Genomic DNA, 26926 nt, shown 5'->3' with positions numbered 1-26926 from the left:
GCACTAATTATAATCACACATGTAGAAACACATGCCCATTATAATTGGAAGATACACATAATTCTAATTTTAATGATTACATTTGTTATAAAAAGTTACCCAACTACTTGCTTAGTTTTAAAATACCCAACTGTCTTCATTCCCATGCCCAAACTCTTCTAATTCTTCTCACCACAGGATCTTAGAGCAAGACAGAAATATCTCCTTTTCCATATTTTACAGACAAGGGAACAAACAGAGAGGTTACATAATTCTTCCAAAATGACCTATTTGCTAGGACTATACAGTAACTTTTCTACTGTTTTTTCCCCTAAAATCATAGCTGATAGAAAAAAAAAAAAAAAACCCAACATGGAGGACTGTACATGGAAGAAAAGCACAGAAACAAGTAGAGCTTTCTGACACACATCACGTTTAAAAAAATGTCTGGAGCTTTCTTCTCATAAAATTTTATAAAAATAATTGTCTTCTCAGAGTGAAAAAGGATAAAGAGGAGAAAAACCAGTCAGGGATGGAGGGATAATGCCATTATAGATATATAATTAACAACTGCCATTCTCAAGCCTGAGGAGTATTTTGTTCTATTTGTAAGACTACACTCTATGAAATGCAAAAAAAATGTTCCAGGCTCTCTTACCTGTACAGAGGAGTCCATCTTTGTAGTAAAGTGCATACACTCTGGCACTGTGTCCAATTAATGATGAGGTCTCAAAGGCTTCATGGTCCTCCAGTTGCTTCATTCTCAAAATAGCCTTCAAATAAACCTTCTTCCAGTGCAAAGCGTCCTGAACAGAATCATCTATCTGCCAGCCCAAATTTTTACAGGCAGTCTGCCACACCTCTGTACAGGCACTTATCACCTTATTCCACTGTTTAGAGACGAGGCAGCATGTGAGTAAAGTCTGAGGATCGAGCCATTTTAACAAATAAAAACTGAGCTCCAGGGGAAGGAGTTTGAGGAAGTCCCGCTTGAGGAGAGTCTCCAGGTTATTGGAGAGATGCCTGAGCTGGACTGCCCCACTCAGACTAATCAGGTGATCCAGAGTTTCATTTTTCTGCAAGTCCGTCAGAGAAAGAAATGTAACAGAAATGTTATCAAGCCATGTCTCAAAGTCCTTTCTCTCCATAAGGTTATGGAAAAATTTACCTGTGGCACATCAAAATATTGTATTAGTTCTGCTCAAAATGACCGTTCAAGCAAGACTGCTAACAAATGAAGTATTAAAAATTAGTGTAAAAAACTTGGCATTACAACATTATGCTTAGTTACATTACAATTTTACAGTTAATACACTGTATTTATCTGAAAAATTTCCATGCACACAAAAGAAAATACATTTGTGAAATCATACTTTAACAAATCATGACCTCAAAACATAACTCAATGAAATTTATGCTGGTGTGTGCGTGATTTGCTCCTTTTGGAGTCTAGCACATGCTACATGCATCTCCACAGTAAAAGATTTACAGAGTATTCATTCCTTATGAAACAGTGTATTCTATACAATGGAACCCCCATCAAAACTATCATAATACCATTTCCTTAATACACTCTATTTGGGCACTAAAATCACAAAAATAAGCACAAGGATGTGACAACCAGAAAACAAGTCTCCGGAGCAGTAATTTGAGACATTGGTCATCATGCTAGGTACAACGTGACCTGTTACTAGAATCACAGAACTGACTACTGGCTTTTGCAATAGATATTCAGGCAAAAAGGTGTGGGGAAGAAAAATAAGCAGATGCAGTAAGTTATACGGCTCATGTATTCTGGTTCTTCCACTTCCTTTATGGCACTGCCTGTTATAACGTGAATTACCAAAGGACTTATCTGGCCTTACATAGTCTGTTTTTATAAGCCTCATATGAGCTGGTGACAACTCTTAACCTCATGTACCCCCAGAGAGCCATGAGGGTCCTGGAAGCCTGCACAAATAAGACAAATTAGTAACTCTGATGCTTAAAAAACACCCAAAGAAAGGGACCATCATCTTCACTTTGCCGATGAGTAAGCTGCAGGTCAGAGAAGGTAAGTGATTTGCCTATAGCCAACAGAGCAGACTGAAAGCCAGTGCTCTCAAGATCAGTACTCTTCTAAACACACCAAGTGTCTCTCTCTGAAGCCAGCTACCACCAGGAGAACTGCAACCTGGTGATAGAATCTGGGAGCACCAAGCCTGATTATATACCACCTTCCCCTTTAGGGCTAAATACAACAAAAAAATTTACAAGTATCCAGCAAAACATACTATGTCAAGGTGTCAACACACTCTCAACAACGGGGACTAACTAACAGGAAGAGAACAAAAAATAAAGCAAATCACGTAAAAACCATCTTTCCCAAGATAGGCCATGTTGGTAGATATTAGTGCTGGGTGATGGGTACATGGAGGTTTTTTATTCTATTTTCATATGTTGAAACATTTCAATGATTAAAAAAAAGAATAAAAACTTTCCTTCTAATCTGATCCCTCAGTTTCCCATCAGATTATCATACTAATTTAAAAACTTTATGTCCAAATTAAGGGCTTCCCTGGTGGCGCAGTGATTAAGAATCCACCTGCCGATGCAGGGGACAAGGGTTCAAGCCCTGGTCCGGGAAGATCCCACATGCCACGGAGCAACTAAGCCTGTACGCCACAACTACTGAGCCTGCGCTCCAGAGCCTGCGAGCCACAACTACTGAAGCCCGTGTGCCTAGAGCCCATGCTCTGCAACAAGAAAAGCCACCGCAATGAGAAGCCATCACACCACAACGAAGAGAAGCCCCCACTCGCCGCAACCAGAGAAAGCCTGCACGAAGCAACAAAGACCTAATTCAGCCAAAAATAAATAAATAAAATAAATAAATTTATTAAAAAAAAACCCTTTATGTCCAAATTAAGTTAGAAGAGGAAAATAAACTCCTTTCCATATATGTCACCTAGATCAAGGTTTACACAAATATCCAGATCTCATCGTCCAACTTTGTTAATGTTAAGGTATGTAAAAATCATTTTCATTAATTTCCCAATATCAAATTTGGTGGGAATGTTATTAGACAAAAAGCAGTCAAAGCAAATAAACCTCTTCCAATCACATCATCTGTTGTCTAATATTTTTGAACAGTGAATGGACTTTAACCCTCAGGGTTTGGGCTAGGTAGGATTTATTAATTTAAGGATTTACTTGGCTGCCAAAAAACGATGATTTGACCAAAAGTTTTATCAAGTTAACACAAGATAACAAGCCTCCTGGGACTTCCCTGGAGGTCCAGTGGTTAGGACTCTGCGCTTTCACTGCCAAAGGCCTGGGTTCGATCCCTGGTCAGGGAACTAAGATCCCACGAGCCACTCGGTGCAGCCAAAAAACAAAACAAACAAACAAAAAACCAAAATAACAAGCCTCCTCCTTTTTCTGTATCCTAACAACCTTTTATCTATAAAATTTCTGGAAAAGTTTTACTTTAAAAAAATCATTCACAGCAAGACCAAAAAAAAAAGTTTCTGTGGACATTCACAAAATGTCACAACAGCTAATTAGTTAATACTGGCCAATTAAAAACATAACCAAAACATCTGCCCAGGCATCATTTTTTGCAGTGAAGAAGCAGGGGGGCTTCCTCTATCTCACCTGCACCGCCACACACACACACAGTATGCCACAGGTCCATCACAGAAACGCTGACATTTATGTAAGACGAACTGTCGTTTAAATGGACACAACGCAAATTTATAATACCCGTGAAAACAATATCATTACCAAATAACTAAGAGACATCATACAGCATGCCAAATCAATGTATCCGTGACACTACAGAGATTATGGGACGAGTTTTCCAACGAGCACCTTTAAAAACCCAGCCATTTCTGATATTTATATACTCTCCTAACTCCTAATAAGAATTTTTCTTCCCACTCTTACATTAGAAATTGCCCTTTAAGCTACTGAACCCTTTACGGGAGGCTCTTTTCCAGTTCTTCATCTTTCACTGTCATGAAAAAGGCATCTTTTTAAAATAAAGCAGGCCCCATTAACTTTGCAGAATGCACTATTAAAAAAAAAAAATCAGCTTTCGTTTCTCTAAAAAATTGAACTGACTCTGGAGAGAACTTTCTTAAGGTCACAGGTCTAAACTGAACTCTTAGAGAGCCTCTAGGAATATCATGTACTGGCAGCAAAGGTCCCACGGGGAAAACTTCAGGAAGTGGGATTTCAATTCAACTGAAGGAGGAGCTTTTAAAACACCAGAGCTTTCCAATAATGGAACAGCTGCCTCCGGAGTGGTGAGCTTCCCATTACTGGGAATGGTCAAGGACAGCTGGATACAGAGGCAGAATGAGGTAAATGAAAATGCTTTGGAGCAGTCAAACCTTTTACTGATTCAGCCACTTCCTCTGTGATCATGGACATGTTCAACTAACTTCTAAGCTTCCGTTTTGTCATCTGTAAAATGGAAGCTAGCTCACCTTGAGGGCTGTGAGAATCAGGACCAGAGTAGGGACATGCCTAGCACAGGGCCCTTGTAAGTTTTATTACTATGAATACCTGGCAGGAAAGCTCCACTAACATCCCTTTCAACCCTATGACATTACCACAGTTTATCTTAAGATGGCTTAAAATACACAGACCAAAAAACTCAAGTGCTCAAACTTACTGGGAATTTAATTTTATAATTAAGGGCAGTTACTGACTTGAGGCTATGATTTCCCACCAGGTGCATTTTCTCTCCACCCTCTCCACACTCCATGGTGTCTCATCCTTTATTTTCCCCCTCACTTAAGACTAAACATTAAACTTGCCCTTCTGCCCTCAATAGTAACAATCACAAACCTCTGAAACAGGTGGATGATGAAAAGATTCCTAAACTGGGAGATGGGAGACCTGGGTTTGGTCTCTGGTTCTACCATTAACTCCCTATGTTCCCTTAGGCAACTCTCATTTTTGTACTGGTTTGACAGACTAAAGTACTACTCATAGATATTACCTCACTTGATTTTCACAACCTCGTGGAAGGTATCAGAATTGCCCTTAACTAATAAATGAGGAAATTTATGGCCCCAAAGGTGGAGTGACTGTCCCAGGGTCCCACAGGAAGGAGCAGGTGCAACATCTGTCCCAGCCCCCACCCTCCAAAACCAAAACCAAACCAAACCTATACTCCCAGGTCTTACTAAAGATACAACATTCTCGATTAAACATGATGAATGCATTTTCCTCTCCTCCCTCAGGACCCGGCCTAATCAAGAGAGAAAGCAAGACACTTGTTGCCCTTGGCTTCATCTTCCCTCTCTTTTCTTATTAAGTATAGCCAGCAATTTAAGAGTACAGAGGCTCTGAACTTATCTAAATGAACTTACATACTTATATTCTGAATATTCAAGAAGCTAGTAACACTGGTTGCTTCCAGAGAATGCTGGAGGGCTGAGGAATAGGGGTGAGGGTCCCTTTATGAATTTAAAACCGTGTGAATATCCGTTCTGTGTAAATCCGCCTTCAGTTTTAAGATGAATTTTTAAAAGCTTTGAAAGAATACAAAGTGTTTCTGAAATAAGGGCTCTGCAACACCACTTGTTGCTGGGTGACCCTGGGCAAATCGCTTCACCGATCTCAAGCCCAGTTTCCTCACTTACAAAAGGTAACCACGAACAGGTAACCCTACAAGGGTTTTTAAGAGGAATAAACAAGATAATGCACTTAAAACGTTTAGCACAGTACCCGCACACTGTAAGCCTACAACAAATGCCGATTACCATCATTATTCAGCATTAACCTTGTTATCTTTATTGCAAACAGCACTACACATACACACCTGTTTCCATGGCATACCCACACTTATGGCGCAGTCCCTCACATTAGTACAGCGCTTTATACTTCATAAACCACCTCTCCACACTTCATCATCTTTCAAACTCATGGCAGCCCTGGGACATGACTGTTAACTCATTTCGCAGCTAAGGAAACTGAGGCACTAGGAGGCAGTCACTCCGAGACTCAATTCTCCCATCTCTAAAATCAACTCCAGATCCCTTCAACCCGTTCGTCGCTCCCGGGTCCCCTGCTCCCGGAGCCGTGTTCCGCGCGGCACTGACCTGAGCGAGCGCCCCGGGGCCCGGGACCTCGCGCCGGGTTCACACCGACTAGGCGCGTTCGGGCCGCCAGAGCCTCGCAGCGGCCGGGTCAGCTCCGCAGCCATGGCGCCTGCAGGGAGAGAAAGACAAACAGCCCGAGGCGCGGCGGGTCAACAGAGGCGCGGGCGCCAGGCAACCCCCTCCCCGACCCGGGCCCGCCTCATATACAGACCTGGACCTGCGGCCGCCGCTCGGGTCCGCAGCCTCACAGGGGAGCGGCTTCCGGTGCTGCCTACGTCATCTCCGCGCGTCCCTCCACCCGCGGCGCCCGGCGGACGCGGCTGCACTTCCGGCCCCGCCTTAAAGGGGAAGTGGGAGAGCTGAGGAGCGTAGAGGGAGGCGGAGCATGCGTAGGTCCGCTTAGATCTGTGGCAGATTGTTCAAAGTTTACTTCCAGGCTGTACACACGGATTTGTCCCGCAGGTTTATGTCCGTCATCCAATCTGATCTTGCACCGACTGTGCGGCACTTTTTCTTATTATGCTTACTTTACGGAGGAGAGAGGGAGAATTTAAGAGAGGTGTCCAAAGTCAAACAACGTATAGACATAACATTTATATAGACAATAAGGCACCCGTATGTCCAGTTAGTGGTAGAGCACATCTAGGGTGCTCTTGAAACATGGGAAATAAAAAGTTGATTCTTTGTGGTGGAAACTAAGTATGGAGTCCAGAAAGGTCTCAAGAGAGCAGATTTGATTCGGTAGGCAACAGGAAGCCTCTGTGAACTTCGAAGCCAGAGAGTGACTGATGACAGCATTACAAGAAAATTTAGGAAGACATGGGTACACAGATTGGATAAACTTTATGAAAGAAAAGGCAGTGCTAAGGTAATCAAGAAAACCAGGCACCCCTATCTATTTGCAGCAAATGGTCTCAACCCCAGGATGGTAGGAGTTTGATGAATGAAACTGAAAATTCCAGATGGAGCTGCCCCAGAGACAACATTGTTTCAACCTCTCATGGACAAAGAAACCAAATTGTCTAAGTTTAAGCCCAGAGGCTATCCAGGAGCAAAATTTATGGCTCATTAAAAAATGAAAAGAAAATTGCAAAATTGAATTTGTATTTAATTAAATCCAACACTTGTGTAACCATTCAATTTAGTATATGTAAAAATTCCCTTTCATTTGAATTTTTTTTAGGATATATATTCCCACTTTGTAAAAATCTCCAAGATTGCACAATGATTGTTGAGAAAACATAGCCAACTTTAAAATGTAATGAATTATTCCTAGCCAAATAACTACAAAAACTGCTATGAATGGCAGGTAGGAAGATCAACACGCAAAAAGAAAAACATGAAATATGGCCTGGCGTAGGAACCGAATGTTCATTACAACTGTTTATGTGACAGGAACATATAAATATGCTGGATGTTTTTTCTTTCCTTCCTTCCTTCCTTCCTTCTTTCTTTCTTTCATAAAGTTGCTGCTCAAATGGTATTTGGAGTAATTCCTACACATTCACGCAATAGGAAAATTGCAAACATCAAATGCTTAGTTTCTCTGATTCAGGCTAAAATGGACTACACGTTTTCCATTTTGAGATAAAGTTGCCTGGGAAAGGTAGATGGATGACATATAATTTATTTAGGAATGTTCTTCCATGGCCTATACTAGGAATTCAAAATCCTTCTTGATGAGACATAAACCAAACCACACGTTTCTTTGGGTAGAAAAAAAATGCACCCACTAGGGATGACAAGTATCCCTTGATATTTAACACATTTGTTGCATGTGCAGGTACCAGGGAGCAGAAACTACTCCAACTATTTAGTTTCTTGAGATGCACTCCTTCTGTGATGATGCTATGGAGAGATGATATGGGTGAACTAACTGTTCTTTCAATTCCCACACACATTTCACCAGGCACTTCACCAGGATCATTTTCAAGAGGTAAATAAGGTTGGAAGCATTTGAAGAGGTTTGCTTTCTAGTCTTTGTTCTGGATTCACTCTAGCTGTAACATGATCAGCACTTGCTGTCCTATGGAGCCAGCAGGTATTCTGGGACAAAAGCTCAGGTTGATTGACAAGAAACCTTATCCTTAAAGTCTCAGGCACAAGGTACTGTACCTCAATTGCTGTTAGACTGAGTGATCCTGAGATACATTTGGGCATACTTTGGCATCTGGACTCAATAATTTCCAAAGCCCTGAAATCGTTCACAGACAACATGCAGGCAAGTTTCTTATAATCTTTGAAGCATTTTATATCTATTAAAATAAGCTTTTAGTAGGCTGAAGTTTCTTCTGTGTGTAAATCATCAGAACTGAGAAAATGGAAAGGAGTTCAGATTATAATTGTTTGTTTTGCTTTGTTGGGTTTTCCTATTCAATAGACACGGGAAAGTAAAAGATGGAACTCAGGATTCTCTAGTGGTTAAGAGTGAGCTTTGAAATCTGACAGATTTGAGTTCAAATCATGGCCTTACCTCACCCTCTTATTCACTGAGAGATCTTGGGCAAATTCCTATACTGCCTGTATGCTCAGCTTAAGTTTGAAGATAACATATCTGAAAGGGATATTACCAGGGCTGAATGAGTTCAGGCATGTAAAGTGCTTAGCACAGTGCCTTGCCCCCAGAAAGCGCTCAGGAAGAGGTAAGTGTCATTAGGGGAGTCTTTGTTGATTGAAGCTCCAATGAATAGAGATTTAATTCCTCCAATGTCCCCTGGCTCTGTTATATTGCAATACTACATTGTATATGCTCTTCCAGATGGAAAGTTTCCATCTCTTTTGATGAGGTAGAGTAAGCTTGGCACAGGTATGTCCTAGATCTCTGAAGAGGTGCTATACAGATAGCAGAAATCTGCCCATATTGATAGATGCGTCAGATGGATTAGGGGACATTGTCAAAACAATGTCAGAATTTATTGTTAAATTGAAAAGTCATACTAGAAGAATGTAAATGTTTGATAGTAGCCATTGTTCAGTGGCCAACAAAAGCTACCACTCCATTGAAAAACAGCCTTTGACCTTTGTAGTTAGAGAAGAAACTGATCCAAGTGCTTCAATTCCAGAAAGAATATCATATATTTTCCTGTAGGCTTTTAGCACAATGGCACTTGTTACTTTATATCCATGTGTCTATGTCTGATTTCTCTTTGCTTCCCCAGTGTCTAACACAGTGCCTTGTATATAGTAAGTAGGCTTTCCTCCAAGCAAGAAAACAACCAGCATTTTATTCATAATGCCTGCTGTCCAGGGGGCCATGATATAGTGGGAGAGACAAATAACAGAACTAAATAATAAACACTTAAAACAGTGTAGTGCTAAGTGTTGTGAGAGGTACATATAGTGTTCAGTGGGGACGAAAACAGAAATGGAGATGGAGCTTGAATGTGTGTTCTTTTATTTAGGTGACATTCTGCAGACTTCGGACTCACCAGTGGTGTTTCATTCTGTTTAATGTTATTCTATTTCATGCCTTGCTTTTTGGGGCTGATTTTGTGGAAGAATATTTTCTGCATGCTTTGCCTTATATAGATATGAAAGTTCTTGAAATTAAGGATAAGGCAAGAAAATTGAACATGGAGCCCCTAAGAAGTAATCTTTCCAAATACTATATCCTGAGCCAGTCAGAGGTGTGTAAAGGGAAGAACATATTTTTGCTCTCTCTTATCTTCAGTAGCCCAGGAAATGGAACAAGGCGGGACCTCATCAGGAAAACCTGGGGTAACATGACCAGTGTCCGAGGGCATCCCATTCTCACACTGTTTGCTTTGGGAATGCCTGTTTTGGTGACTGCCCAGCAAGAGATAGACAAAGAGTCCCAAAAGAATAATGATATAATTGAAGGAATCTTCTTGGACAGTGCTGAGAACCAAACTCTGAAGATTATCACCATGACGCAGTGGGCTGTGACTTTCTGCCCTAACGCACAGTTCATTCTCAAGGTTGATGAAGAGATGTTTGTCAATCTACCAAGCTTGGTAGACTACCTCCTCAATCTGAAAGAACACCTTGAAGATATCTATGTAGGAAGAGTTATCCATCAGGATACACCCAACAGAGACCCTAATAGCCAAGAATTTGTCCCTTTCAGTGAGTACCCAGAAGAGTACTACCCAGATTACTGCAGTGGTGAGGCCTTTGTTATGTCCCAAGATGTGGCTCGGATGATGTACGTAGTTTTCAAAGAAGGCCCCATTATGGTGCCTGCTGATGTGTTTGTAGGAATTTGTGCTAAATCCATTGGCCTAATACCCATACACAGTTCAAGGTTTTCTGGGAAAAGCCACATCAGATACAACAGATGTTGCTTTAAGTTCATTTTCACATCCTCAGAAACTACAGATGCTGAAATGCCCCTGGCATGGAAGGAAATTAACAGTGGGAAAGAATGTACGCTGTTTGAAACCTACTATGGGCTCATTTCCTGCAAACTTCTGACATACCTTGACAGCTTTAAACTTTTTCACATGGGTACCGTAAAAAATAATGTCATGTATTATGGTGATTAGGATTTCTTTGTTTTTCTTAAAAGTGTGTTCTTTAAAAATTCCTTCCTACCTTGTTACAGAAAGTGTCCCTCCTTCCTTGTGTTTTATGTAGTTTCTCTGAATCTTTGATTGTACTCAGCAGGTTGCAGTGTTCTTAGTGCTCTGATGTACTACATTGAATTGAGATCTCATTTTAAGAAATTTAAGTTGGTGTAGCATAATTCTTTTCAAAATAATACCTTTTGTCTAGAAAAGAGAGAACATTAAATTTAATTATAACCAAGAGTCTTGTTTCTCTTTACAATTAATGGATTTCTAAAAATCACATTCTATGGAACTGTCATGACTCAGTGATAGCAGCTGTGACTGATTTTTGAGAATTCTCAGAATTAAAGGAAAACACTAAATAAGGAATGTAACAAAATGTTCATCTTGTCTGTAAGATGAAACATTTTAGTAATCTGAGTGGTGGAATTACACTTAAAAGTTTTAGCTACCTAGTATATATTAACTTAAATCTCACTAGTGTAAAGACTTGGATCTCTAATTTTTTGTGAAACAATTTTCATCAAGTCCTAATTAGGCAGTATTTTACAAACGGGATGCAACAAATACACATTTCATGTTATGTATACACTCTATTAGTTTCCTAAAGATGCCTAACAAAGTACAACAGACTAGGTGGCTGAAAACAACAGAAATTTAGTGGTATTAGCAGTAGGAAAATGGCCCATATAGAAAGATGGAAAAAGGGGACTCACGGATACCAGAGATGGCGGAACAGAGATGACTAATCTGGGGACAAGAAAATTCCAGTCACTTGAGAATCATTTTGTAACAGAGCAGGGCTGGTTTATCAACATCACCACCATGGCTTGAAAGAAACCTATCTCTCCATTCTGAACCATCACACTCTGATAACATATTCATGTAGAAACCTCTGGATTGGTGATCACTTTGCTGTTTAGAGAGCAGAGCACTGGAAAACAGGTGGGAACATTTTTTGTCAATGAAAAGCAAGTGCATCCTTTGTTAATCAGTAAGGTGGTATCCTGGTTTAGGCATAGTGACCCCTCCATTCTGACTCTAGTTATTAGGAGTCAGTTTCCCTCTCTCTGATCAACTCAATATGGACCTGATGGATCTCAGAAATTAAAAGCAAAGCTCGCAACAACGATGACCCACCAATAAATAAAATAACAGTTTGGGGACCTTTCTGGTTTAGCATGTTATCACTCCTCCCCACCCAAAACCACAACACAGTAAGATGCCTTGATAAACAGCAAAAAAAAAAAAAAGCATCGAGGAACACTAGAAACATTTTAAAAAGATTTATTATCTATTTTTCAAAGGAATAATAGTAACAAAAAAGCAAAAGAGACCTTATTAAAAGTATTTATTCTTAGTATAGGGAACATAATTTTAAGATTGCATATTACTTGTTTTTCAAAGAATATTTATATCCAAGACTTTGAAAGTGGAATCAGAAGGGAAAAACAGACCAAAAAAATAAGGAAGTGGGGGGATAGAAAGAAGTCAGAAACAATTTAGTTCCATTTTAGTTAAAGTGGATTTTAAAATAAGATGGTAAGTCCACGAAAATTTTCTGGGAGAAGAACAAAACTTCCATCTTCTTGCAAAGATTAAGGCAGCCAAAGGAATCTGAGAAACATCTGGTTCAATTACGATCAACTTTACCTGCTTTCCTGGCTTTACGTTGAATTTCAATGTAGAAACACAACAAATGTTGGTGATAAAATTACATTAGACACTCCATGATAATTCTGGTGGGAGGGAAGTCTGTTTTGTAAAATGCAGATGGATTCAAATGCCTCAGGAGAAATTTTGGTCAATAAATGGTCTAGACTCTAGAAGAAATCACTCTGCTCCTTCCACTGCTGTTGTGGAAATAGGTTTCACATAGTATGGACCTTCGCTCAGGTAAGTTCTGAGCCTCAAATAATTTGGGTTCCCAAAGATTTCTGCAATTGTCTTAGAATTGGCAAGTGCTTTCACCAGTTCATATTTGGCATCCTTTGAAGCTCTGTCACGCTCTACGGACCGGTCCATCACATATTCTACAAAACCTGGACTGTTAAACATAAGTTTCTGAGCCCAGGGTTGGTTTGCAATGGCCTGAAATAGAAGGGGGAAAGAACACAATTCCTCTGAGCCTTAAGTTAAGTTTGTTAATAGGATGGCACAAACCTTAGAAAGAAATTTGGCAACATGAACCTTAAAAATGTTACATTTTGCCCAAGTAAATTCCCTCCTGAAACTCTAACTTAAGAAAATAATCAAAATATTTAAAAAATCTGTAAACGAAGATGCTCATCACACTGTGAAAGGTACACTATAAATCCTTAATAGTGGGAAGATGAGTTAGTAAATTACGGTATATAGCAATAATAAATTAAACATTAAGAATAAAGTTTATAAAGGATAAGTAAATCTGTTATATGAAAAAAGTAGATCCAAATTATACATATGGCATGATTACAACAGTGGAAAAATCAAGACAAAGACTTGAGAAGAAGACTACCCTAAAGAAACTCTCATAGATGTGCATAAGAGGATATTTTTGAGAATGTTCATTGTAGCATCATTTGTAATAGATGCTATCTAAATCTTCATTTACTGGAGATTGACACATTGTGGCTATACAATGAAATACTAATGACTTTCTAATTGCCTCTTTTAATATAGATAAATCTTAAAAACATAACATTAGGGAGAAAAAGGAAATTGCAGAATGATATGAAGAGCACGATACCATTTGCAAAGTTTAAGAATATTTAAAATACTGTAATTTAAGCATATATGCATAGATAGTACAAGTACAAAATCATGCGTGCACTTGTAAACCCTGAATTCATGACAGTGATTACATTCAGAGAGGGAGGAAGGGGAATTGGATTGGGCAGAGGTAGCAAGGTATGACTGTATGTTTGAAATATTACACCAATAAATAGATAAATACTAATACCAATACTAAAAGGAAACACCTTAAAGTCATACCAAACAGGTATGACTCTATGTGCTTTAAAAAATTTCTACGTCTCAATCTTTTCCAAATTTAAAAATAATGAATAAGCAACGTTTATTAAAAATGTTTTTAAAAACCTCACTACTATATTTTAATGAAGAACAAGGCACAATCAAGTTTACAGCCTATGTCTTCCTCTCAAAATGTGTTCTGCAGGCCATCAGCTTCAGCATCACCTGTGAACTTGTTAGAAATTCAGGATCTCGGGCTCTATTCCAGAACCAATGAATGAGAATCTACATTTTAACAAGACATTACAGTTTGAGAAACATCAGCCTACTTAACAATAGTTGAGGATGGGTGGGTTGAAATAAAAACAGCTGCCCAAACCAGTAAATCAAAAATTATCTCTACAACTATGGCTAAGTGGAGCATAACGTAGAAGAGTGGGAAAAAAACAAATCATGAGAATACCAGTGCAGGAGCCAAAATGACCATCACAGTGACTACTGACAAGGGTGAAACAGTCTAAAAACAACATTCTTGAAGTTGACAGGTATCCTGTACCCTTCAAGATGCAGATCCTGTATCACATCCTGTGGGAAGCCTTCCCACTTTTTAAAAAAATTTTCTTTATTTTTGGCTGCGTTGGGTCTTTGTTGCTGCGCGTGGGCTTTCTCTACTTGCAGCGAGCGGGGGCTACTGTTTGTTGCGGTACGCAGGCTTCTCACTGTGGTGGCTTCTCTTGTTGCGGAGCACGGGCTCTAGGCGCATGGGCTTCAGTAGTTGCAGCACACGGGCTCAGCAGTTGTGGCTCGTGGGCTCTAGAGCACAGGCTCAGTAGTTGTGGTGCACGGGTTTAGTTGCTCTGTGGCATGTGGGATCTTCCCGGACCAGGGCTCGAACCCGTGTCCCCTGCACTGGCAGGCGGATTCTTAACCACTGCGCCACCAGGGAAGTCCAGCCTTCCCTCTCTTGTCGCCCCCACCCTCCTAGTTCCCTCCCTCTCTAGGACAAGCGTGCTGCCCAAGATCCCATTATTAAGATTACTAAAGTGATGACTACATTTCTATGAGCCCAGGGAACCAGAGCAAGTGCTGAAGCTACAAAGTTAAATCAGCTATGGCTCTTATTTTCAATAAACTCTGTTGAATAGGTCAATAAATAAACATTTTCAACAAAGTGTAATAAACAGAACACAGAGGTATGATCCTTACCACAACTATAATTATACAATTAACTTTATATTTACTGCTTGGGTCCTTCAATAGACGATGAGCTACATGAATGGAAGGTCTTTGTATCTTTTGTTCACTACTATATCCCCAGAACCTAGCAAAGAAAAGAAACTCGACAAATATTTGCTGAATAAATGAATAAATGCAAAGTAGGAAAGCCAGCACTGCTTAACTCAACCTTGTGGGTTTGGGCAAAGCTTGCTGAAGAGACACCCGACTTAGTCCTTGAAGAATAAATAAGAGGTTAACAAGCAAAGTCAGGGAAGAGTGTTGAATGTAGAGCGTACACGAGGGTCCAGAGATATGAAGCAAGCAGTCTGCTATCACTAGAGCTGCCAGTGCCAGAAGCGAATGGCAGGAAATAAGGCTGAGGGAAACCAGGGCTAAGGCAGCGAGGGCTTGCTTGATGGCAGATAAGGAATGCGGAATTAATTCTGTGATCCCACAGCACCCTCGAACATTTTGCCACAGCACCTAACACCTTTTACTGAAACCATTTGCTTACATATTTGTCTCCCTAATTAGTCTACAATAATAGTAGAGGGCAGAAACTTCCTATGCACTTGTGCATCCCCAGGGCATGGCAGAGAGACTGGCTCACTTTAAGCACGCATGTGTTGAACTGGCAGAGTCCCAGAAGGCATGGAAAAGAGGATGCCTACCGTGAACACTTTTAAGGCAGCACAGTGTAGTTCAAAGAAGGGTTGAGTACTGATGCCACGGAAGAGCTCCATCGGGTCCCGAGATAAAGAAGAAAACCAGGATTCTGTCATCCTCAGGAGGTCATCAGTCTGCTGCTCAGCCTACAAGACAGAAAAGGAAAACCTCAAGACATTAGGAAGTCAGGAAACCTGGGTTCTGCTCATACCCTGTCATTAACTAGCTGTGTGAGCTCTGCCAAGTCTGGAGCATTCTTCCCCAACTCAGCCCAGACTTCCCCAGTTTTGTCTTGTTTCTTTTTTGATGGGGTTGATTAAGCAATCTCTAGGGTCCTATCCAGTTCTAATACTCTATGATTCCACTTTAACTTTAAAAATGTCACTAGTCACATAATGAGGGTTCTCTTCTTTCACTAAGAGTGGGAGAGATGGCATTTATTTGGTCAACATTTATAGTAAGTTAACTAGTATTATACAGACATATTCTCCCCCAGATACACCACTGTTCTTCATTACTTTCCCAATCTACTTACTGGTAAATAAAAAAGAGATGAAATTGCATCCAAACACCTAATTTTGAGCTCTGTTGAGGCATTCTTTGCTTGATATCCTATTCTCATCAGCAAACGTTCAAAGCGAGTTCCTTTGAAGAATAACAAGATATTTTTTACTATGGTAAAATACACATAACCTAAAATTTATCATTTTAACCATACAGCTCAGTACATTCACACTGTTGGGAAACCATCACCACCATCCATCTCCAGAACTTTTTCATCATCTCAAACTGAAACTCTGTACTCATTAATCAACAACTCTCCTTCCCCCTCCCCCCACAACCGTCCCCTGGTAACCACTATTCTATTTCCTGTCTCTGTGAATTTGACTATTCTAGGTACCATGTATAAGTGGAATCATACAATATTTGTCTTTTTGTGTTTGGCTTATTTCACTTTGCACTATATCTTCAAGGTTCCCCCATGATGTAGCATGTGTCAGAATTACATTCCTTTTTAAGACTGAATAATATGCCTTTGAATGTATATACCGCATTTTTTTAATCCATTCATTCATTCATCAATGAACACTTGGGTTGTTTCTACCCTTTTCGGTTATTGTGAATAATGTTGTTAATGAACACAGATGTACAAACATCTATTTAAGCCCCTGCTTTCAATTCCTCTGGGTATACACCTAGAAGCGGAATTGCTGGATCATATGGTAATTCTATGTTTAATTTTTTGAGGAACCACCATGTTTCCACAGCAGTTGTACCATTTTACATTCCCACCAGATATGCACAAGGGTTCCAATTTCTCACATCCTGTCAACACTTGTTATTTTCTGTTTTTTAAAAAAATACTAGCCATCCTAATGGGTGTTAAGTGAACAATGATTTTTAAAAGTATGCTTTCATATACTATGACTGTTACCAACCTAAACCAATATAAAAATAAACATGTAGTCAGAAACCAAGTGACAGGCCTAAGACACATTCATATGCAATACAGCATATATAAGTTAAAGTGTAGAGCTCTGGAATCAAAGGACCTGGATTTGAGTAGCAGCTGCCCCACAGTCTGAATGATCTTAGAAAATTTTCTTAACTTCTCTGAGTGTCACCTACCTTATCTGTAAAATGAGAATGACAATAGTATGTTCTTTGCAAGACTGTAAAAGGATCATATGTCATAGGTACAAGCAGTTAGAAAAGTACACATAATCTGGATACTAGCTGTGATACACAACAGCATATATAATTTTCAACATATATTTCACAAGGGTTTTAACAGTGCTGTACATTTTTCTTTTTCTTTTTTTTTTTTTTGCTGCACGCGGGCCTCTCACCGCTGTGGCCTCTCCCGCCGCAGAGCACAGGCTCCAGACGTGCAGGCCAGCGTCCATGGCTCACGGGCCCAGCTGCCCCGCGGCATGCGGGATCCTCCCGGACCGGGGCACGAACCCGCATCCCCTGCATCGGCAGGTGGACTCTCAACCACTGCGCCACCAGGGAAGCCCTGTACATTTTTTTGTGTGTAGAATTCACAGTACTTGCAAGATACTCATGAATGTGCCATGAGAGTATCACTCTTAACATAAAATCTTGTAACATATTTTTGTTTTCCTTCCTTGACATACAAATATAAAACAAATGTGTCTTTTCAGTAAATATTCACAACAACCCTGAGAAGTAGTTGTTATACACTTGTTATATATGAGGAAAGTGAGGCCTAGAGTAGTGAAGTAAGTGAAGCTCAAAAAGCTAAGTTAGTGTTAGAACTGGGACATGAATCCAGGTCTTTCTGACTCCAGACTATGGCCTTTGTACTATGAACACTATTTAAGAAAGATGTAGAGGGGAAAGAGTGCTTGGTCCAGCCAAGTTAAAAAAAAAATTCAGTAATAATTATGAAACTTTTTAGGGATTAGTCCAAGGTCATGGTAAAAAGACTGCCATCTGTAAAAGTAGTTTCTACTATGCAGTTAACATACAAGCAAATGAACTTATATGATGAATTCTTGTCCCCCCGCAAAAAAAGAGATATCCTTAAGGAAAGCCAAAACAAGGCATACCAACCTGTTTTCTGTAAAACTTGTTTTCCTTCAACATTGGATCCTAGAATTCCAATTGTGTCCACTGCTACACCAATCATGGTGGGGTCTTGACTTTCTGTCATTTCAAAGACTTTTTCCACAAAGACAGGATAACGCTCACAGATCTGCTGAGGACTATCCATGATAGCCAGGTTTCCAAAAAACTTCACAAATCCTAAAGATATTTACAAGAATGTATTTTAATAGAAAAAGAAGATAGCATAAATTGTGGCTCCTAGGTTTTCATGGGACAGTTAATAAACTTCAGGCCAGAAAGAGGAGAAAGGTTACAGTACTGTGTTGCCTGGAAATCAGACAGACCATAAGGAGATACTGAAGGACCTGTGATGTGTGGTCCTGATGGAATAGAAACCCCAGGGTGTCAACGGAGCTGGGTCTGAATACTGAAGCATTGTCATATGCAAGAGGGAGGAACAAAGAACAAGGACCAGCGGATACAAATTATAGGAAGGCAAGTTTGGAGTCATTATCAGGAAGAAATTTTTAAACAGAGATGTTCATCGACGAAATAAGCGAGGCTATCTAAAATTAATATCCAATTTCTGGAAGTGCTCAAGAAAAACTAATCAACCAAGTCCTAGAACAGAATGGCTAGAATAATTCTATATTAGATAAAGATTCCAACTCAAGATTTGATGAATCGGTGAAATATACTGTAAGTATCATTACTAGTAGTTTTATTATGATTCTTTTGGCTAAGGTTCAAGGGAAACAGCCTAATGCTCTAAACAGCAATATTTCCAGAAAATTAGAATCAACAGTGCATGGCTCCCAGAGCAATAGATTCCACTTCATTAAGGGGCTATGGATATCATCTTAAGGGAATCAGCTCTACAGAAAACAATTCCTGGCCTCCTCTGTCAGAGATAACTCTGAAAACAAACATACACTGTCATTTCCACAAGTGTCAGTATTTCTTACCTGGCAAATAGAAGCTAGAGAAAGGGTCTGAATCTGCCCCAACAATTATATTAGAAATCTGGTCAATTACTCCTTCTTGAGCAAGGTACTGTCGTCCATGATGAGTATATGCCAGTGATGTCACCATTTCTATACAGGTGGCTCTGAAATGCCAAGATTTTGCATATGATTAGTATAGTTTATAAACTGTTTTCATATAGGTTATTTTATTTAATTCTTCCCACCAAGTGTGAAAGGTGACTGATCCTGGCTCTACTTTTCAGATCAGGACACAAGGATGAGAAAATTGTAACTTGTCCAGAATCACATTGTTTTAACAAGGCAGTTAAGACTTAAATCATGACCTTCTGACTTGAGGCCCATTGTTTTCATTATAACACAACTACCTCCTCAAAGAGTTTTTCAACCTTTGTTTTATTTTGAAATGTCAAACATGAATATTTTCTCACAAAATTATAATGCCTTTACCACATATTTAAAAAATAATTCTTTGGTATCATCTAAAGCCTAACCATGACCAAATCTCCTCAATTAACTAAAAAAAGTATTTTTATAGTTGATCCTAAGGTATTTTAACTGATTATTTGCAAGGTTTTTTCCTATGTCACAAAGTCTGATACTAAGTTAAAGAAATTTAACAAAATAATTTCCTTATTAGGAAGGCTTTGAAACAATGTAACTCAAATGCTCTGAAACAGTATGACCGAGGACTCGTTTATGCATGTGAGTTCAACAAATTCAATCACATTTAAAGAACACAGGACAATCAGAAAATCATTTAAGATAAGAAAAACAAAGTCCTGTGTACACAAAGGTAACTATAGCGCTCTTATAACAGCAAAATACTTGAACCAAGTATTCAACAGTGGGGATGTGTTAGTAAATTGTGGAATATCCAAGGAAACACTTGGCAGATACTCAAGGGGACTTAAGGTATAGGGGCTGGGAGTAAAGAGACTGGAATTAACATTTCTTTGAGAGCCTATATCAGCCATTATAGTGGTCTCTATGGTCAATTCACTTAATCCTCATATTATCTTCTTTACAGAATTGTCATTGTTCCATTTAGGAGATAAGGAAATTCAGGTGCAGAAAGGTTACAATAATTTGTCTAAGGTCAAACAGCTACTAAGTAGTAGAGATGCATGTAAGCCCAATTCTCACTCATTTTCAAAAGTCCATGTTTCTTCTATCATGCCGTAGTGCTATTATTTAACAACATCAAAAAACGTGCATGTTGGGAATTCCCTGGCAGTCTAGTGGTTAAGAGTTGGCGCTTTCACTGCCGAGGGCATGGGTTCAATTCCTGGTTGGGGAATTATGTTCCCATAAACCACACGGCATGGCCAAAAAAAAAGAAAAAACTTATATACATACATATATATATATATGATGTGCATGTTAACACATTAAGTCATACAAAATGACAGTTACCATGTGATTGGCAACTTTTAAACAGCACACATGCCTAAGGACAGGGAACACCGTTATTCAAAAGTAGCTGAATTGTCATGCTAAGTTCCAGTATGTTGTCACCATGTAAGTTGAGCAATTTTCAAAAAGCCCCTTCTTCAGGACATAATCAGTCATGAGATTGCAACCTGAGCATAGGCTCTACTAAGGGAGATCACACTAAGTTCCGAGGTTGTCTCCTGTCCCCCCAAGAAAGGACATTTTGCTTTAAGAACTCTCTCCATCAACATACCTGACTAGCACATCCTCACCGGTCAGTTCTCGGAGGAGCTGCGTTACCAATCCACTGGTGGTACAGTAGTTTAAAGATTCTGGTGACACAGAGGATATCTCCACAATTAGCTGAAAGAAAACAGAAAAAGCAGAAAGGTCAAAATAGCCCCAAACTTGTTAGATGGCATTTTAAGTTAAATGCAGGACTAGGAAGTATATTACATACTATTATATACTAGTATAAATTATATACTTAATATAATTGAATTTTTAAAAATCCATTATTTGTCTCCACAAGCAAGAAAACTTCATTGAACACATAAGAAATTACTCTGGCACAGAAACACTCACCCAGATATACCTGGGTATATCTGCCCTTTTTTAAAAAGAAACCATCAATCAGGACAAAAGCCCCTATCAACAATAACGAACAGACTGTAAAAATCATTCATTCATTCATTCAATCAGTCGGCTATTCACTTACTCGTTCAACAAGTATGTTCTGAGGGCTTACTGAGAGATCTAGGACACTGAGTATTTTAAGCAGAGGAACGACAGAATCAGATTTCGATTTTTAAAAGATCATTCTGACTACATGTAGCGATAGACTAGGGGTGACAAAAATGGGAGCAGACCAGTTTGGATGCAAATACAATAGTCCAGGTGAGAGATACTGGTAGCTTAGACTAGGGTGGTGGTGGCTATAGCAAAGCAGAGAAATGCACGAGTTTACGTAAAACTGACACAATGTGATGACTGAGTGGATACATGGCAGGGAGGACAGGGCCTCACAGAGAATAAGCTGGAGGTCCAACAGCCAGCCACGTGGACTGGGAGACGGGGCCAGTTTGTTGCTGCTGTTTTTATTGGGGGCATGAGGTGGATGGAGAAGATCAGAAGTTTGGTTTGAACTTGAGCATAAGGGGCCTAGCATGCCTTCACAAACTCCAACAATTAAAGGTCAATAGAGGCTAAGGAGCCAGGAGACCAAGAAGAAACAGCTACAGAAGCAGAAGGAAAATCAAGATTGCGTAATATTAACAATGCTGAAGACATTGTTCTGAAGAGGGAATCAGACTGTAAATGGTTCTGTTTTGAATATACAATCTATTAATTGCATGGCGTTGGGTCAATGACTCCATCAACAGCGAGATTAATGATAATGAAGTATCAGGTTTACTGTGAGAATTGAAGAGAATATATATGAGAGGATTTAGCACACTGCTCAGTACAAAGCTTCTTCTTACTACCACTACTACACTAATTTTTTCAGTCTAATTTCAATGGGATCTCCTCTATTATAGTACTCAGAGTGCAGTGTAAATATTTTTTATATGACTGTCTCACACACTAGGCTGGGAGTTCATCCCTACATCCCAAGCACCTGGTATATATAGGGCCTAACATAGACTATAAACTCAATAAATACATGTTAAATGAGCCATCTCGCCTTCTGATGTAAGCCTTGATGCATTCTGAATTATAGGCACCAGAAACGATGCTTTTAGTCTTACCTCATACACCCTGTATCGAACAATGTCATTTGTTTCCATTACACTTTTCAAATCATCCAGCAGATTACTTTCAAATAAAGCCTCCAGTCCAGCCTGGGTCAGTGATATTCTTGACAGGGATTTAATGGCCTTATAAGGAAAGGAAATATCTCTTGAGTCATAAAAATACCAAACTGTACTTTCTACTTCATAAGATTTATGTGAAAGTTAGTGTATGGAACGCAGCTTACCCAAGGAGCATTCACTACATTTTAGCTATAATTACTTATAATTGGAAAAAACACATAGTATTCCCAACAGAAAATAGAAAAAGCTTCTTATCAAGCAACCCAATGTAAGCTCTATGATGGTTAATTTAGAAATGTGCATTCTAGAAAATAAAAGGGGTTTACTAGTTTTATTTTGATGCCATTTATTTATTTCATACCATCGATATGAGGCTGCAAATTCTATTATGCAAATCATTTATTCTAAACCTCCACCTCTCAGTCCAGAAGGCCTTTCTGTCTTTTAGGACATTAATGTCTCTGCATGTTTAGGCTAACGGTTGTAGCTGACTCACCGCTTTAGCTACAGATAGATTCTCTCCACCAATACAATAAATGATTTGTTTTAATAATTCAGCATTATTTAGAATCTCAGTAACAGCATCAGAATTTTCAACAATTCTTCCAACCTGAAAGGAAAAAAACAATCAGAAATACTCTTCCAAGGTAGGGCAACATGGAAACACATGATGGTCAAATTTCCTTAGTGTGCGGTTATTTTAGGAGTTACTAACTACAGCTATGAGTCATTAAAAAATTCCAAATGACCCAAATTCATTAAAGCCAAACACACAGATGGTATAGTCACATCTTTGAAAAGAAAGAAAATATAAAACAAAACAGGTGAGTTAAGACTTGAGACACCTCAGTGAGTGAAAACAATACAAATCTTAGTTCTACCAACTTTCAGTTCTTGATCTTGAGCAAATTAAATAACTTTTTTTGAGCCTTATTTCTTGTCTGTAAAATGGGAATACAATACTTAACTGCAGGACAGTAATAAAGATTAAATGAAACTAAATAGGTAAAGCACCTCCTACAGAGTTTTGCACATAAATGGTCAATGGATAAATCGATCCTTTCTCCTTTTCTTGAATAAATACTTTAGAGAAAAAAAGAAAAAACAGTAGTTGAACATCTAGTGGATAACTAACTGCTCAGCTTCTATCCCTTCAAGATAATCCTCGGCAGCAGCTCTTCACCCAAACACTAGCATGTTTGGTTACCAGGGTGGTAAGAGTTACTGTCTTAATTTGTTGGTATAGTGACCTTTATAATAGTACTTCACTCATGCCACTATAATAAGACTTACCATGGCAATCTTTCTCTCTAGACTAGGGGCTCCTTGGAGGAAAGAAACAGGCTTTATTTATCTTGGTAGCTCTAACAGCATATGGTACAATGCCTGATAAAAGGAGCTCAGTATTTGATGACTAGCTGATTCAGACGGTACTCAGTGGAACTTCTTACTTTAGCTTGTAGCTGCTGGTTATAGTTAGCTACGCATACTAGAATAGACTAGATACTCCCTACACAGAGAGCACATGTTTTCTTCACCTCTCTGTATTTGGCTCCCAGCATACACCCTGGCCCAGGGCAGGTTGTCACTAAATGTTGATCCCCTTATTATGTGCTAGTAAAATTTCATACCTGGGACAGAGTGAGGATTTTTACAGAATCATTGGGGTGAGTCAGTCCCCTCTGCAGGTCAACCCTGAGGTTCCGGGCCATGTGAACTGGCTCCAAAGCTTGCAGCAATCTCTCCAGGATGGATACACACAAAGTAGTCTGTTCCCTAAAAGAGACACCACAGATCTCATCAATTCATGTCCTACCAGGTAGGAAGCAACAACCTAATATCTGACATCTAGCTTAATGAGGCTCTTCTCCACCCAGACTTCCCTTTGAAACACCAGCTTCTACTAGTTTATTCAAATTTACCTAGTACCAGGCTTCCCTGGTGGTGCAGTAGTTAAGAATCTGCCTGCCAATGCAGGGGACACGGGTTCGAGCTCTGGTCTGGGAAGATCCCATGTGCCGCGGAGTAACTAGGCCCGTGCGCCACAACTACTGAGCCTGCGTTCTAGAGCCCACGAGCCACAACTACTGAAGCACACGAGCCACAACTACTGAGCCCACACACCGCAACTACTGAAGCCTGCGCACCTAGAACCCGTGCTCTGCAACAAGAGAAGCCACCGCAATTAGAAGCCCGCACACCACAACTAAGAGTAGTCCCCGCTCGCCGCAATTAGAGAGAAAGCCTGTGCACAGTAACGAAGACCCAATGCAGCCAGAAATAAATAAATTTACTAAAAAAAAAAGATTCTAGGTTTACATCTATCAGAAAAGATCTCGAACCAATATATAGTGCAGGAAAACAGCAATATATCTAGAGACTGCCAATCCACTATCCAGAGAATTATTCCCACAAATTGCAATTGGTATCTACAGTGTACTAAGTTCTGAATTACCTTGTCTTTAAATTTCCATTAAAATTGTTTCCTAGAGAGCTGCTCCTTCATTCAGCAAACCATGACCCCACAGACCTTATTCTTCAAACTCCCCTTCATTTCAGTTCCTAGTGCATCTCTGGTGTTAACTTATAGATCACTGAAAGTCTCTTCATCTATAAAATGAAGTGGTTGGACTAGGTGGGCTCTCTAAAATTTATGAGTTTAATCTTTTATTTGGCATATATTGTATTATGTGCTTCATCCTAAGAGGGATGCAGAGATGAATTCTTCAAAGAATTTACAAACTAGACAGAAACACATATGGAATTACAACATAAGGCAATAGTGTCATGTATTATTAAGAGAAGTAATGATAATGTCCTTTAGGAGATCTAAGGCCAGTCACTTGCAACTGGAGTGACCAAGAAATACTTTTTGGAGGGGGTGGCACTTCACCTGGGCCTTAAAAGATGGACAGATTTGGAGGGGAAGGCATTTCAGTTAGAAGGACTGGCATGAACAAAGTTAGGAAAGTGCCAAGTCATGCTCAAGGGAAAGTAGTGCCACTTGGTAGCTGGAGCAGATGAAATATGTGTAGAGTGGAAAAAGATGAGGCTGGAAAAGTAGGATGGAAATATATTGTAAAGGTCAAAGTGCCAGACTAACAAGTCATGATTTTACACTGGAGGCAATGGGAAACCATGGCAAAGATGTGAGCCAAATATCCTGAGAAGTTCCCTGTGGTTGCAACGTGGGAAGGACACACTAGAAAAGGAAACTCAGAGGTAATGAGAAGTCAGACTAATGCAACAGACCTAGCGAGAGGGAGAAAATGAAGGCCTGAATTAAAATGGACAAATAGAGATTTCATAGGCAGACCTGAATAATGTTAATTAACAGAATTAATGAAGGGAGAACACATATGAAAAAGGGAGGATTCTTAGAAGGTCAGAGCCAAGAAAGCCCTCTGAAATCATCCAGTGTTGATTCAGTGATTCACTGTCTTTTCAAGAAGAAAGGCCACTTTTAAATTTCTGGATCACAAACATTTAAAAAGTCTTTTAAGTTATCAGATGATCAAATACAAAGTGTTTTTAAATCAAACACCACAGATGTACATAAAATGAAAAGTAAAAGTTGCCATCCTACCATTCTAAGTCCCACTACCATATTAATAGTTACTGATGTATCTTTCAGCTATTCCAAAAGCTACACTGGCCTGTGTTCAAGTGGGTGTGGGAGGGTGGTAATCCTTTTTAAAAATTACACATAACGGGATTATAAACTCCTACAATTTTCTTCTTTCATTCAGCAACATATATTAAAGATCCTTCTATGTCCACATATATAGATCTACCTCAATTTTCCTAATAGCTGCATAGTATTACAGTCATGTGTCATAATTTAAGAATCCCCTTTTAATAGATATTCAGGTGGTTCCGTTTTTTTGTTTTGTTTTTTTTTTTGCTGCCTCCTTCTGTTATGAATATTCCTGTATATACAGTACATTTTGTGTGTGAGTAAACCTGCATGTTAAATTTCTGTAACAGGGGATTACTGGATCAAGGTATGTGAATTTAAAATATCGATGGATCCTTCCAAATTGCCAGGATAGGACCCCTTCTTAAGAGGTGGGAAAAAGTCAAGGACTTGGATACGTGGTTGTGGAGTCCCCCCCGTAGGTGGGCAACCTTGCTTTCCTCCTCCTATTCCAAGGATGAAGGCAGTGAGGCTAGGCGACGGCCACCTCAGAGCCTGGGCTTGAACCCCGTCTCTCGCCTCTCAGCCCGGGATCCTTCCCTCTCTGAAATTTCAGCGATATTCAACCTTCACTGTGACTGGGAAAAGCCTCCCCCGTCACCACCACCCCCATCCCCGTCTCCATACTTGGGGGTGTCGCTCTCCCCCGCTCAAGCTGCCGGGTCATCTCACCGATGGTTCTCGTTGAGCAGGGAGAAAAGCGGGCTAAGGCGCAGTTCCGCCGCTTGCTCGCGGAGCTCGCTGAGAGGCACCGACTGCAGCACCGACTGCAGAGCGCGCAGCTCCTCCAGCGGCGCTTCCAGCCGAGACACCTCCCTCAGAAGCGACAGCGCCTGGGCCGCCATGATGCCCCCTCCCGCCCGGGCTCGCCAGTCAACTCTCCCAGCTCCCGGGTCCCGGCGCGCTTTTCCAAGCCTCGCGAGATCTGCTCGGCGCAGACTCCCTTCCCCGAGTTTTGGCTGGGCCAAAACGGCCCGGGCTGCAC

The 26926-nt window shown here is 40.0% G+C and overlaps 3 protein-coding genes across 8 annotated transcripts in view; 1 reads left to right on the top strand and 2 right to left on the bottom strand.

Annotated features, from left to right (window-relative positions):
• The window catches only part of FBXW2 (F-box and WD repeat domain containing 2), a 32115-nt gene extending 25703 nt beyond the window's left edge, over positions 1–6412 (bottom strand). Inside the window, exons 1-3 of one of the 4 annotated variants that reach the window (XM_027105035.1) lie at positions 6286–6412; positions 5795–6183; positions 638–1147 (exon numbers count right to left, since the gene is read on the bottom strand). In XM_027105035.1, the coding sequence (XP_026960836.1) occupies positions 638–1147; positions 5795–5804 (520 nt within the window). In that variant the 5' untranslated portion in view covers positions 5805–6183; positions 6286–6412. Of the gene's footprint in view, positions 1–637; positions 1148–5794; positions 6184–6285 lie in introns of those variants that run through there. The other 3 variants (XM_027105036.1, XM_027105038.1, XM_027105037.1) reach the window with 3 other exon arrangements.
• Positions 6413–6601: 189 nt separating this feature from the next.
• B3GALT9 (beta-1,3-galactosyltransferase 9) lies at positions 6602–11137 on the top strand. The gene has a single exon (XM_027105046.1). It carries the CDS (start codon positions 9605–9607, stop codon positions 10577–10579), a length of 975 nt encoding a protein of 324 aa, XP_026960847.1. The 5' UTR covers positions 6602–9604; the 3' UTR covers positions 10580–11137.
• Positions 11138–11244: 107 nt separating this feature from the next.
• Positions 11245–26808, bottom strand: PSMD5 (proteasome 26S subunit, non-ATPase 5). Of its 3 annotated transcripts, XR_003432519.1 has the most exons (11): positions 26614–26808; positions 23876–24020; positions 22741–22854; positions 22179–22307; positions 20684–20793; positions 18979–19121; positions 18020–18211; positions 15975–16084; positions 15445–15585; positions 12257–12694; positions 11245–11537 (listed from the first exon to the last, which is right to left on the bottom strand). XR_003432519.1 is itself a non-coding variant. In XM_027105032.1 (10 exons), exons 1-10 carry the CDS (start codon positions 26784–26786, stop codon positions 12437–12439), a joined length of 1515 nt encoding a protein of 504 aa, XP_026960833.1. In that variant the 5' UTR covers positions 26787–26808; the 3' UTR covers positions 11938–12436. The 3 variants fall into 3 exon arrangements, 2 of the variants coding, with proteins under 2 accessions (XP_026960833.1, XP_026960834.1); XM_027105032.1 differs by lacking the exon at positions 11245–11537 and having other exon boundaries at positions 11938–12694; XM_027105033.1 differs by lacking the exon at positions 11245–11537 and having other exon boundaries at positions 11938–12694; positions 26569–26682.
• Positions 26809–26926: the final 118 nt, after the last annotated feature.

Source organism: Aethalodelphis obliquidens, unplaced genomic scaffold, assembly GCF_003676395.1.
Source record: "Aethalodelphis obliquidens isolate GAN/ISIS:26980383/991018 unplaced genomic scaffold, ASM367639v1 scaffold7, whole genome shotgun sequence".
Taxonomy (NCBI): Eukaryota; Metazoa; Chordata; class Mammalia; order Artiodactyla; family Delphinidae; genus Aethalodelphis; species Aethalodelphis obliquidens.
This window is presented reverse-complemented; position numbering and strand designations above follow the sequence as displayed.